Here is a 13,498-nt window from a genome sequence, read left to right as displayed (position 1 = left end):
GTTTAGAGAGTCCCTTTCTGGATTTAATTCAAACTGGTGTCCCAGAGGCAAATCTTGCCTCCGCCCTCTTTTGTTTTGCTAAAGGACTAGTTACTTTGCTATAAAATTAATTACACTTGTGTAACAGAGTGATAATCATCTTAGAGTACAGACAGACAGCTCAGTACATTTCAAAGGTCTCTGAGACATTCAACTCATTTTTCCCCCTTCGAAATCACCTGAGAATCGCACCTCTCTTTCACTGCCCTTAAGTTTTCCTTAGCAGCTTCCCAAATTGCAGTGTTGCAGGGGCCTCCTTCTGCCTGACAGACATCCCAAGGCAGTCCATCATTGCCATAACACCAGTGATATCAAAATTGCCCTGTTCAAGTGACTTTTGAGATCTCTAGTTAAAGCAGAGAAGCAGTGCAGAAAGGGGAGCGTGATTTTATTTGATGCCCGCCGTCCCCCTTTGCTGTCTCATAGCCACTCATGGCCGCTGTAAATTTAAACTCTCAGGCAAGAAAGTGCTACCCGTGCCCTGCAGAGCAAAGCTTATGGCTTTGTCTCCTCCGCATGCAGCATAGGTCTGAGATAATTCATTCCTGCAGCTCACTGGCAAGGATGCCAGGCAAATAACAGCCTTATTTTAACAGGCTGGCTCAAGGCACATGCAAAGTAGGCAAAGGGCAGCATCCTGCCAAGGGGTCAGTACTGCCACGGGGGCAGACACTTTCTGTGTGATGCTACAACCAGGCTGGCTCTCCTGGGTGTGAGAGGTGGTCCATGCAAAGGCCAGCCCAGCTGCTGCTGCCCACCCCTTCCCAGCTCACTGGAAAGGATGGAGACAGCAAGCCCTGGGGTTGCAGGGCATGGTCTTCACCTTCCTGTCTGACCCCACCTTCTCCCATCACTTTCCTGGTGGGATTTCTGCCTCCACAACAGAGAAGCCTTGTGTCTGCGATACAGGGAAATGGGGGCAGGAGGGCAGCTCTAGCAGCTTCCAGTGGCAGTCCCAATGCACCTCTCCCCACGTCTGTGAGGGACACAGAGTTTCTCTGGAAAGTCCTAGGATGGGGAAAACACACAAAGATCTGGAAACTGGGAGTGGAGTAAACAGCCCCTCATGGTACAGTCAGGCATTGATAATGCAAACCACAGACAAACATAGAACAGGGACAAACCTGTTATCAGTAAACAATGCAAACACTCAGATCTTAATGCTTCTTTTCTTTAGGGCTGCCATTTCATGACCGACTTAGTCTCACTGAAGTTTTTTTTGCTGTTGAAAGAGTAATCCCATGTCCAGCTCAGCCAAGCAGTCCCACCTCCCCATCATACTAACACCAATTTTCATGCAAAAAAAAGGAAAGCGACAGCCCAAAGCTGGTGTGCTCTGCAGAGAAGCTGACTGGGGTCTTGCAGAGCAAATCTTGGAGAGGCGAGAGCAGTCGGGATTTTCAGTAATAGCCCAATAATGAGTGAAAGCTGTCACAACCTGTGAGGATTGCCTGGCTATCCCAGTCCTCCCATGGAACTAGTCCCTGTCAAAAGAAAGGAGCCAAAGAAGAATTCAAGAACTGCTTCAGAAAATGCCTGGATGCTGCAAGTGAACTTCAGGTCACTCTCCATGGAGCTGACTTTGAGCCAAAATAAGAGAGTCTGGGATCTGGGGGATGGCCTCATATTGCTCCTGTCATTTAGTAGCCTTAAACTTGGCTGAAATTCTCCACACAGCACTGTTGGTGCAAGACTGAGTCTCCTAGGCTCCATTCTCAGCTCTTTTGAAACGGTAAGGGCAACGCTCCACACCGATGCTGTGCAGGCTCAAAGCACTGGATAGCTAATGAGACTTCTGCCCCTTTACTCCTACAAGTATCCAGACCCCTGTGTGCACCCTTCTTCACTGTGTGAAATAGATTCTTCAGGCAGCCCCGTGCTCAGCCTCCTGGCACCAACCACTGAAATTCCTCGTAGTCAGCAGAAAGCAGTGATTTATAAGAACTGATGCGTTGATCCAAGGGTAGGGAGGGGGGAGGACGAATCTCCTAAAGGAAGCTTCACTTGACAATGTCTTTTCCTATACGTCCTAACAGGGAGTCAGTGGGGTATGACCAACTGTGGAAAAATTTTACTAATGTCCCAGGATAAGAATTATGATTATTTGCTGGGCTTCCACCCACTGTGGGGAATTCTGGCTTGTGACATCACGCCATTGTTCCCGCCAGTGCCAAGAACATGCTGAGATCCCGTCTTCTCAATGGTTAAAGTGCTTTCCTGTTTGCTCGTTCCTTGTTTCCAAACAGCGCATTTCATGAATGCTGCACGGGACGTCTCTTTTCTTGAGCTGTTTTGTCCCTTTCGTCATGTCTGCCTGGAACTCTTCACAATGAAGCGAACAATGTATTCCTACAGTCAGAAACAAAAGGGAAAAAATAACTGCAGGAGGCAAAGCCCATCTTTGGTATTTAGGACCCTGTGTATGCCTTTGTTCCTTCTTTGGAAGCTGTGTTTGTGTAGCACGATCCCGTCCCTCTGCTCCAGCCTGTTGTTTTTCTTAATGATTTTAGTGTGGTGATAATGCCAGGAGTGTTGGCCCTGGGAAGCAGTGGCCCCTGCTCTTTATCAGGGGAACAGGGACAGTTTCAGGAGCAGTGCAGCTTCTCTGTGTCTCGGGGGTCAAGGAGAACCAATGCTCCCAGTCCGAGCCGAACCCCCCAGCCCATAGTACGAAGGGGGATCGAACACAACCTAAAATGAGCAGCTACTCTTGAAACCACCACGGATACCAGAATAATACTCTGTGGGCATGGTTGATGCTGAGACAGCTCTTCCACCCTATGTCTGGACGTTCTTTTTCACAAGGCTAAAGGCAAATTACTTTTTAAAACGTCATTGTTTTTTTCACACAGAAATTCTGTAGCTCTGGACAAAGGTCTCAGAGCAGGGTCAGTTCAAAGCAGTCCTGGTCAATGCAATCCCAACCCCGCCTCTCCTCTGCAGGGTTCCTACATCCCTGCAACAAATGGAGACTTTTGTCCATAGCCCCGCATTCTTTAGGATCTTTGAAACACTGGTGCCAAACATCCATACGTGTGCTGGTCAGGTTTGTGCCTGCTCAACACAGTAGGGTATTTCCTGGAGAAAAAAATGAGTTCAAACTCCATTCAGTAGGCATATATGAAGAAGAGGGTGTAACACTTGCTCCATTTTCTGTGACAGTGTAAATCTCTTTGGATTTATGAGAAATGAAGAAAGCAAATGAGAAATCTTGGATGAAAGGTCTTGTTTGTAAAGATGGTTTCACACCTGGCAGTAAAGGCAGATACCTAGCAGATATCCAGGCACTTGTCTTCTTCTAGCAACACAGTAAGAGATCTTTACAGACAGTTACATGTAGCCTCAGGTACTTCTTAGAAATGTAAGTGATAAAGCTATGGCCACAAAAGGAGTCTGGTAAAGGAAATAGCTTGAACCCAGATCTCCAAAACCTCAGTTAACTTGAGACTCTTCTTCCTTCCAGAGACATGAGAAGTCTTCACGTGACAAAGTTCTCTGCTGATCCTTTCAGTGAGTCCTGGAAAGCCGTATTACTCTGGCTCTGTCTCATCTTTCATGCAAACTGCTTGTAACACCTTTTCTAAGAAAGAGGCCCTTCTTTAAGCAAAATTATGTCTTTTGTTCCCCAGCCTTTCCTCTGTGTGGGTAACTACTGCTGCGTTACCTTCCCCACGTCGAGGATATCTTCTTTCACCCTGCAGTGACCAGAATGAGGATCACAGAAACCGGCGCCAAGGGAGATTTATTAAATCATTGAACTGGCATCTGGAATGTCACATAGTATCCGAGCTCTGACATAACTCTGAAACTTGGCACAGCCAGAATATGGGCTGTAACAGGTAATGCTGCTCTTCTATTTCCCTATTTTCTTTAGAATTATCATTGAATTGGTACAGAGGTTAAAAACTTCCCTCTACTTGTTTGCCTCTCACACTGAAGCTTTATTTTATCAGTTATATCTTTGCTTTCTTATGATTTTAAAATAAATTTTTCATTATTCCCGTTTTTCTCTGCCTAACATGTCTACCTTGCGATTTTAGCTCCATTCCCAGACGTACATTTTTCATCTGCTCTGGCCTCCCATGCCCCCTCACTTCATCCCCACTCAGTAAATGGAGCTCTTGACAGCATCCGCGTTCTCGTGTGCCAATCATAGCCAGAGCTGTTTGGCGAATAGAGCAGCAATTTCCCCTGAGCATACCCTTCTGATCCCACTATGGGCTTTCCCCTGCACACATCTTCTGCATGCGTTTTGCGTGAATACGGAGAGGGATTCACACTGCTGCTTGGTCTGAGTGAATGTTAAAGCCTCTTGTCATTGTTTGCAGGAATGCAATCGTAACCCGTTTTACTTCCATGAGACTCTGTGAGCAGGAGCTATTGCTCAGATGAAAGCAGTTTTCCATACTCCAGCTCACTGCACTTTTCCTTATTTCTCTTTCCATTCCCCATGCACATGTTACACTTTGCATGAGACCTACACTGATTCACTGTAATTGCTATCATCTTGCATCTGTTCATGACAACAGTGCAATAAAACCCTAAACTGGTCATTGCAAACAAATAAAAATACACTCCCTTTCCCAAGAAGCCTTTAAAAACATCTCAAAAAAGTCAAGTGCAGTAGTTCTTTGTTGGCTTTTCTAACCCGCTCACGCTCCGAGGCGTACTCCACTCCCAAGATTTACCCGAGATTTGTGAAGCCAGGAGCTGCCTCTCTGAGCTGGCGTGGTGGCCCCAGGGGACACGGGGTGCCTGGAAGCTGTTACCCACCCCCGTTGTGGTCCGTACCCAACGCTTCTCTGGAGGACAGTTTGCTACTCCTGCATGACACAGACGATGGGCAAGAGGAAGCTGCTTTGCCTGTCTCCTCGTGCACGCCAGGAGGTGACTTCTGTATTTTACATTCTTCGTATCCTAAAAATGTGCAGCTAGGGTCGAGTATGCCATCATTAATGCTGAAGCAAAATCCAACAGCGGTCGGATGTTTTCTTGCCAGTTTTACGGCAAGAAAGTTTAGTTGTTCAACTTCGGAAAAGACTTTAAGCTGGTTTCATAAAAAAAAAAAAAAAGAGGAAGCAAGAAAGACGGGACTTTCATTTAACAGTTGCATTTTCTGGAACTGAGTAACAACTGTACTTGAAATTTAACTTCTCTTGACTTCGACCCAGTTTACCCAGGTCGAACCCCCTTTCCCGCGCGGACTCCGCCGGCCTGCCAGCCCCCGCCGTTCCAGCTGCCCCGTTCCTTGCCGTGCCCGGAGGAGCAGCGCGGGGCTGCGGGCAGCCGGGGGGTCCCCTCTGCGGGGAAGCGCCCGGCGCCGGGAGCGACCCCACGCGTGGGGCCGGCGGCCAGCGGGCTCCCCCGGCGGCACGCGCTGCCTGCACCCCCGCCGCCCCATCTGCCAGCGGCGGCCGCAGACCCCCTCCTGCCTTCACCTGCTGCCGGCGGGCCCCGGCCCCCGCCCCGGCCACGCCGCGGCGGGCAGGAGCAGCTCCCACTCGCGGCCCTCCGCGGGGCACAGACACGGTGCCCCCCGCTGCACCCACCCCCCGCTGCACCCAACCCCCGCACCTTGCCCCCCGCTGCACCCACCCCAGCTGCACCCACCCCCGCTGCACCCACCGTCCGCACCTTGCCCCCCGCTGCACCCACCCCAGCTGCACCCACCCCCGCTGCACCCACCGCCCGCACCTTGCCCCCCGCTGCACCCAACCCCCGCACCTTGCCCCCCGCTGCACCCACCCCAGCTGCACCCACCCCCCGCTGCACCCACCCCCGCTGCACCCACCGCCCGCACCTTGCCCCCCGCCCCTCGCAGCGCGGCTGGGGATGCAGGGGCCCCACGCGTGTTTCCGCGCAGCCCGCGGGGCCGGGGCGGGCTCTGCCGGGGGGCTCTGCCGGGGGGCTCTGCCCGCCCCCCCCCCCCCCGCCGGGCGCCACGGCCCCACGCGTGCCCGCGCGCCGCTTGTTTCCCTCGCGGCCGCCGCACGCGGCGTGGCGGGGCGGGGCCGCGGCGCGCGGGGCTATAAAGCACCTGCGGGGCCCGCCGGGGCCAGACGCATCGCGGCGGCTGCGGCTCGAACGGCCCGCGGAGAGGCAGCGGGAGAGCGGGGGGCGAGAAACGGAGGAGGGAGAAGGAGGCGAACCCCAAATCCCCGAGGGAAACGCAACGCCCCCCCAAAACGCCTGCAGCCCCGCCGAGCCCCGCGGCCATGCCCAGCCACCCCGCCCGCGCCGCGCTGCTGGCGCTCGCCCTCTGCGCCCTCCTGGCAGACGGTGAGCCCCGGGCGGGGGGCTTGGGGGGCCCGCTGCGACCCCCCGGCTGGGGGAGCGGGGCTGCGCGGGGTGCCCGAGGGTGCCCGGGGTCTGGCTGCGGGGCGGGGGGCACCGCCGTGCCCTTGCTCCGGGGGCAGCCTCTGCGGCTGCCGGGGCCACGCAAGTCCTTTACGAGCCCGCAGCCAAAACCGTCTCTGCGTGTTGAAACCGCCGTAAATCCTTACCGGAGGTGTAATCGCAGAGCTGACGTACGGACGGGCGCTCCTGCACCGAGCCCGCAACTCATCCCTTCCTCCTTCTGCTGCAGGTACGGGCCACCCGCCGCTGGAGCCCCACCTGGCCGCAGCCAGCGCTGCCCACCCCAGGACCAAGCGATGTTCCTGCAACAGCTGGCTGGATAAGGAATGCATTTACTTCTGTCACCTGGACATCATCTGGGTCAACACACCTGGGTGAGCATGAACGTAGCTTTCTGGGGCGGGGGTGGCTCTGTTGATGAGTAAGTGACTTTCTGGTGGGGGATGGGGTTTGGTTAGAGGAAGGTGAGAAAGGGTCCCAGTGCTGCGAGGCTCTTGTCGCACCTGCTAGAGAGCATGGCAAGTCCAGTCCTTTCCAACATCTAGAAAGGGACAAGCTGTGCTTCTGCTGAGGAGTTTCGGTATACCCCACAGGGGAGGGGGGTGAAAGCACAGGGCACTGCTTCCTCATGGGTTCATCTTTTTCTGAGATTTGTACCTCTGTGAGCTGAAAGCAACGGCAAGATGTTGCAGCTGCAAGTCAGAAAGTTACTCTACTCGCTTGCGAACTGTAACCCTGCCTGCTGGCTGCCAGTATTGTTAATGAGACAGTGGGGGGCTGGCACTGAAGCCCCATGGCTGCCAAGTCCTGCCCTCAAGAATGCACCGGCAGCTTTCCGAGCAGTTTCAGACCAATGGCCATCACAGCGTAGCAAAACACATGTACTCAGGTGTGGTTATGATCATGCTTGCTAACGTGCAATTACAACTCGCTGCTTGCTCAGAGAATACTTGCAGTCACTGCCAATCCTAAACCCTCTGGGAGAGTAGATTGTGATCAAAGATGGAGCGGGAATGCGCTAACAGCTCTGAAAGCATGCTGTGATCAGAAGAACCTGTTATGGCCCCAAGACATCTTGATTTCTACTGTGTCCTGTGTGTTAAAACCCACGGGGGAAGGGAAAGCCCTGACATCTCTGTGCTTGAGACGCTGGCTGCTCGCTGCTGGTGAAGCGGGGCAGCCGCACTCCTCGTGTGCTTTGCCGCCCAGGTGAACTGCCAGCTCGCCCAGCCCATCTGGCGACCCTTGCACGGGCGCCTGGGCTGCTGCAAGGAGAGACAGCTCCGCTTGCAACGCGGCACATACTGGCACGACAATCTCCCTGGGAGGGGTAGGGTGGGGAAAACAGTAGGTGGGAGAGGAGCTGGAGCTGGAGTTTAAAGGCTTAGATATATCAGTGACCTTTTCACCTTATGTCTTTAGATGGCCTTTTATTATCCTGGCACTGGCTTGGCTGCCTCCCAGGACTGTGTTATAAACCTGTGGGCTAATAAAAAGTTAGTTGCATAGCTGATTTCTTTTGTTTTTAACAGACACACCGCTCCCTATGGCTTGGGAAGCCCACCAAGGCGGTGCAAGAGATCGCTCAGCAGGTGCGAGTGCTCGCACTCGAGGGACAACATCTGTGCCACCTTCTGCCAGATGAAACCTGGGTAAGTCAAGGGGGTCCTGGGCACGTCCCTGGGGGCTGCTTGGCAAGGGTGCAAGCAGGCAGACAAAGCTTAGGAGCTGGAGGAACTCTACAGCCTCCCCGGGGATGGCTGCGCAGCTCTCTGCAAACAGCTGGAACTCGTCTAGTGGCTTTCATACCTCTCCCAAGAGGCCCTGGCAAAGCGTCACTAGGGTGTTTTTGTTGTACAATAATGTCTTTACTAGCTGATGTGAAGCAATGTTACCTCCGTCCCTCCTGCTGCCAGGAGGCTGAGGCAGTGCTGGGTGCGCTGGTGGGAAGGGAGGAGCTGGCAGCAGGCTGGGAGAGGGGCAAGCGGAGGGTGTGAAGCTTTGGGACACCCGTGTCTCCTGCATGGCTCGGGTCGGAGAGGCTGCAGGAGAGTAGGGCTGCTGAGAGCTGGGACTCGGAAGTCAGGTATCTTCTGTAGCCAGCTCTCTTTATAGTGCACGTGGGCTCTCAGTTGTCTCGCTTCAGCCAGCGGTATAGGAGCTCCCTGTGGGGAGGTGGGGAGCAAAGTCACTGTAGAGATCTGTCATTAATTTCATATCAAGGCAATAGTTAAAATCCCCAGTGATTAAATATGACTGTGAGTAAAGTGAAGATAGAAGTAAAAGTGAGCCAGAAATAGCTCTCAAATAGCTGCAATTAATCCTTCAAAAACACGCATTCAACTGTCTTAGTCTGTCACTGGTGACGTTAGAGCAACACTCCCCCTGGTACTTACCATAGCATGGCCGGATATGAGTGCTTCATGCATCTCCTCTTGTTCATTAGGTACCTCCAGAGTCCGAAGCTCCCAGCGAGCTCTGGAGCATCAACGAAGTCTCCGCAGAGCAGTGGCGTGAGGCCTTCCCATCACGGCTTGCTGAGAGCTCTCAGGTGAGCATGCCACTTAAACCTGCTCTGAACTTCCCTCATAAGCACTTTAAATGCTGCCGTTGTGGCCCCAGACTGCAGTTGCCACTTGGATTTGACCTGACTTTCCTCTCTTGTCTCCCTTTAAATGAGTAGACTTGGCTATTTCTGCTCTCTGTTGAATTGAAGGCTAACAGCTGAGGGAGCCAGGGTTGCTTGTGTCCTTCCAAAACTAGAGGAATATTACCTAAAATGTAATTCTTGATTGGAGTAGGACGTTCCTCTGATATGGGACAGGCAAATGGGTGATGTACGAGAAGGGGGAGACAGATGGCATCATGTAGGAAAATGATTGATTGGGCAGCAGCTTTGGACCAAAGGAAATAGCTTTTCTCACATCACGTCAGCGAGTTGTGGAACTCGCTGCTGGAAGAAAGCGTGGACTGCAGGGAGTGTAAATGAGTTAAAAGGAGTTGGCAAATTGAAGGAGGATTGGTCCATTGGTGGCAGTTAGATCGGATGCAATGGGAACAATTTCTGAAAGGCAGGTCTGGGGAAGCATCACTTGGGTCATGCCCAGCTGCAGGACTCCTTGAAGCCCCTGCCACTGGCCACTGGTGGAAAGGGGATATTGGGCTAGATGGATCTCTGCTGTGGCTTAATACAGCTGCAGCTAGAAATTGCCCCTCTTCCTTCCCCCGTCTTCTGCCTCAAAAAAACCCTTGGTAAGGAGTAAATAAATATCATAATACAGCCTGTTGCTCAGTAGTAGGAAAATAGACCGGAGCATGAACATAGGGTCTCTTCTGTTTACAGGGATCTTGCTGTCTCCAGTCTGCAGTTTGGGAAGCAGCAGCACCGTTCTCAGAGGAACGCACAGCCAACAGCTTTGCCTTGGAAGAAAAACATCTGGAAGAAGAAGAGATAAGAAACAGGTGCATACCAAGTTCACCAGAAGAATTTGGAGTTCTGTGGGTGCCACTAACTCCGCTGTCGGTAGTTAGAGCTGAAGGAAAGGCCACGAGTGGAAGGGGGAAGAAGCGGAAGTCTCCGTGCTCCTGTTGCGCGAACCAGTACTGCATGCGCTCCAGAGACTGTTGTAAAGGGAAAACTGTATACATACAGTCACAGGCGTGCCGTGGAGCTGAATTGTGCCTTTTTGGATCAAGCAAGGGTCTTGCTGGTAGAGTACTGGGTTAACTCTGCACTGGAGTCCCGGGCAGAGCGTCAGCCCGCGCTGGGCAGTTGAATCACGTACAAACCAGACGGCTCGGTGCAATTCTGGACCTGGCAGCACTGAGCTTGTATCGCTGGCCTGGTCTGCTCTGCCTTTGAGCCGTGTTTGAGCGTGGTTCCAGCTGGGCCCCATCCAGAGGTGGTTTGGCGGGGATAAACTGCCTCCAGCGTGACCTGTGTGAGCCCACCTTTGCACTTTTTTCTCTTGCTTGTCAGACAGCGTGATGTGCGTATGAATGAGACTCCCGTGGTAAAGCAGCTCCTGGTTTTTTATTAAAAAGAATGTATATCATCTAGAGGCCTGAAAGCCAACTGAGTAGTCAGTGGCATTCTTTGGCTGAGAAATTCACTGAAGGGCCATCCTTAAGTGGCTCTTCTTTAGGTGGAGGGTAGTTTGCTTACACCGGAGCTTGCATCAAATCCAGGCATGACCCCTGCCATCAGGCACAGCAGCAGCAGGGGTGGGGAGGCTGAAGTGGAGCTGTAATTCTGCAGGAGCCTTGTGCATGCAGCCCCAGGTAGCCTGGGGGAGGGAGCCCCGCTGGGACCGAGGCAGAGCTGAGCTGCTAGTCTGGATGAGTTCAGTGCTGTGAATCTGTCTCATCTCCTTGGACATACCCTTAGTGGGGTAGAGTACTTCCAGCTCTTAACCTACTATCCCGGGTTTCTTTCAGCTCTGCCTGAAAGGAAAGGCTAGGGGCAGAGAGGATGGGTGGTGGGAAAATAGCACGCAAAGTCTTGCTTGCTGCTTCGCTTAGATCAGGTCTCCGAGTCGGACTTTATGTAATAAATGATCAGTATGTGGATAGCGCGTCACTAGAAGTGTAACCTGAATAGAGAATGCATTAGGCAAGGGGCAGCCAGGTGGGACTGATGCGGAGGAAAGGATCACTGAGAAGAGAGCACAGCACTGTCTGCGCAGCTTTGGAAGAAAGGCATGGATTTAAACTTGTGCCGAAATCATGGCTGCTTCCCCAGGCCTGGAGCAGCACAGTGCTGCTGGCCCAGAGGAGGGAAGGGATGATTTGGAAAATACACTGAGCCCAGGACCTAGAAACCGATCTTTTAGGCAAACACAATCTCAAGGCTCTAGAGCTGTATCACAAATGCACTTTTATTTGCCTGGGCAGATTAACTTCTATTATAAATTGTGGTTGCAGCTGTCATCTGGTTTGTGCAGATAAATTAATTGCTCTCCTGGAACCACTGTTGGGTCCCCCTTGCTGCCCAATCCAGTATTACACATGAGCATCGGAAAACGCTGCTTGAAGTTGGTGGTGGACCAAGATCTGTGGCTGTTGCAAGTGTAGTCCCATTGGACATACAAAGTACTTCCTTGATTTTGCTTTATGCCCTAGAGGGGGGAAAAGTGAGACCAATTGATTGTATTGTAAATGAAACAGCAAACTAATAATTTGATCCCCAAAGCTGCAGAGAAACTTGTTTATATTTGACCTGCTGAAGGTTTGAGTCATTCTAAAAAAAAAATCCTGAAAGGGTTTGTTCCAGAGGAAACTTTGCACATGGTTTAATGTGAGCCTAGTAATTTAAAATAAAACTACTGCTGTAAAGACCTATGTATATCTCCTCGTGTGTATAATGTCTCATCTTTAAGTGACTTATTGCACACATGCCATATGTAGCATCCTAAAATCTGTATATTTATTTAAATCTATTGATTTTTTTAGACAATAATTTGCAAAATTTAATTTGTAATAAATAATGACAAAAGTCAATACCTTTTTTTTCCTTATTTGATGGCTGGGTGGTGGTGGATGAAGCAAAAGAAACCCAGATGGCCAAAAGCGCTGTGAAAGTGAGTGGGACAGCAAAGCTGGGTGAGAATGGGGAGGCTGTGTGGTCTTGTGAACAGTCCTGAGCAAATTTCAGTTCCAAATGTATCCATCTAGCTGACTTAAACATTCCTTAACTTAAAATAAATACCTTGTTCCTTTCTAGATGTCCACGGGAACACACATGTGAAATAATCCCCGACCTGTTGCGTAGGGCTGTGGATGCTGAGACCAGCTTGAATCCTTGTGCCAAGGGATCCCGTTAATGTTTTCCCATGGTTGAGTCCTTTGCCTCAAATCCTCTTAGCAGCTCTGTGACTGTGGGTGTCAACATCGCAGGGATAGAGCAACCACCCACCCTCTCATGCGCCCACTAACTTTTAGATCTACGAGTTTTGCTGACTAGTTTCATTTTTTTTTTTAAGTACAGTTAAAAAGTCATCATCCATTTGATGGTCATCTTTGCATGAAGAGCACACCATAGATTATTCTGGTGTAGTTATCCCAGGGAATCTCATGCCGCAGCTGTGAGAAGGGAATAAAGAAGAAACAGTAATGGAACAGCTAGCACTGTGCTTGCTGCATACCCAGAAACCATAGCATTTCTTTGTGGGCTTTCATGGCTTCCTGAGAATGGTAATTCATGGAGTTACAGCCCCGTAATTTCCTATTGCCCAGCTTTCTTGGCTGAGCTGCATCACCCATGGCCAAGCCTCCACCCTATGACTTGGTGTTAGAATGTGCGAAAATCAGATTCCTTCAGATGTTTCTATGACAATAAGTCATAGTTTCTATGACCTTAATGATAAAGGTCCATGATAAAAAGGACCTTGAATTACAGGTAAAAGGGAAAAAAAAAGTACCCTGAAATACTGCAATGTGTATATGTATATCATCTAAGGTGCAATTCTCCCCTCTTCTGCTCGACCTTGCCTGTTTGGGGTAATTTCCATGGTGTCCTGCTTGGAGTGATTTCAGGTGGTGTGAATGAGGAAGCTGAGGGCTGTTGGAAATTCATTCATTTCCCAGCAAAGATTTCCCCGCTATCTGGAATGTCTATTGAGCCAGCCTTGGGCCCAGCCTTTTATTTGTCTGTCTTAAATCACAGAAGAGCTATGGCCTTAGTCAGCCCTTGGTCTCAGAGAACAAAGTGTCTCTGCTCAGGCAGGTTGTGGCCCAGCCAGCTGTGAGAGTAATAGCACACGGGGAGCATCACGTTTGCTGGAGGTGTGACTGTGAGGAATGCTCTCCAGCCCTGCTGGATGTGGACTTGAAGCAAGACATTCAAACAAGGAGAGACAAAATTTGAACTAATCCATTTGTGGGTAGGTTGGGTTTGTTTTGTTTTGTTTTGTTTTTTCTGGCCCAAAAATCAATGAACAGAGGAAAATTTCCAGATAGGGCTGAGTGATGGAAAATCTTCCAGGGCAGGCTCTGCATGTTCACTTAGGGGAACTTTGGACTCACCGGTGACTACTACAGAAGGAAATATTGGAAGTCAACATATCTGAATGGTTATTCATTTTTAAAATATTCATTTTAAAAA

At 51.0% G+C, this 13,498-nt stretch overlaps 1 protein-coding gene across 1 annotated transcript; it reads left to right on the top strand.

Moving 5' to 3' along the window:
- The first annotated feature begins 6,254 nt into the window (after positions 1–6,254).
- On the top strand, positions 6,255–9,851 carry EDN2 (endothelin 2). Its single transcript, XM_075722082.1, has 5 exons — positions 6,255–6,318; positions 6,626–6,770; positions 7,929–8,048; positions 8,843–8,947; positions 9,740–9,851. Exons 1-5 carry the CDS (start codon positions 6,255–6,257, stop codon positions 9,849–9,851), a joined length of 546 nt encoding a protein of 181 aa, XP_075578197.1.
- The last annotated feature ends 3,647 nt before the right edge of the window (positions 9,852–13,498 follow it).

The sequence above is a fragment of the Pelecanus crispus genome, chromosome 16 (assembly GCF_030463565.1).
Source record: "Pelecanus crispus isolate bPelCri1 chromosome 16, bPelCri1.pri, whole genome shotgun sequence".
NCBI classification, from domain to species: Eukaryota; Metazoa; Chordata; class Aves; order Pelecaniformes; family Pelecanidae; genus Pelecanus; species Pelecanus crispus.
The sequence above is the reverse complement of the archived record's forward strand: the minus strand, read 5'-3'. Positions and strand labels throughout refer to the sequence as shown.

What these genes read in the sequence shown, in the direction of transcription:
- EDN2 (XM_075722082.1), top strand. Translation starts at nt 6,255, where the DNA reads ATGCCCAGCCACCCCGCCCGCGCCGCGCTGCTGGCGCTCGCCCTCTGC. An exon ending in CTGCGCCCTCCTGGCAGACG is followed by an intron (nt 6,319 to 6,625) that starts GTGAGCCCCGGG and finishes CTTCTGCTGCAG; the next exon opens with GTACGGGCCACCCGCCGCTG. An exon ending in GGCTTGCTGAGAGCTCTCAG is followed by an intron (nt 8,948 to 9,739) that starts GTGAGCATGCCA and finishes TTCTGTTTACAG; the next exon opens with GGATCTTGCTGTCTCCAGTC.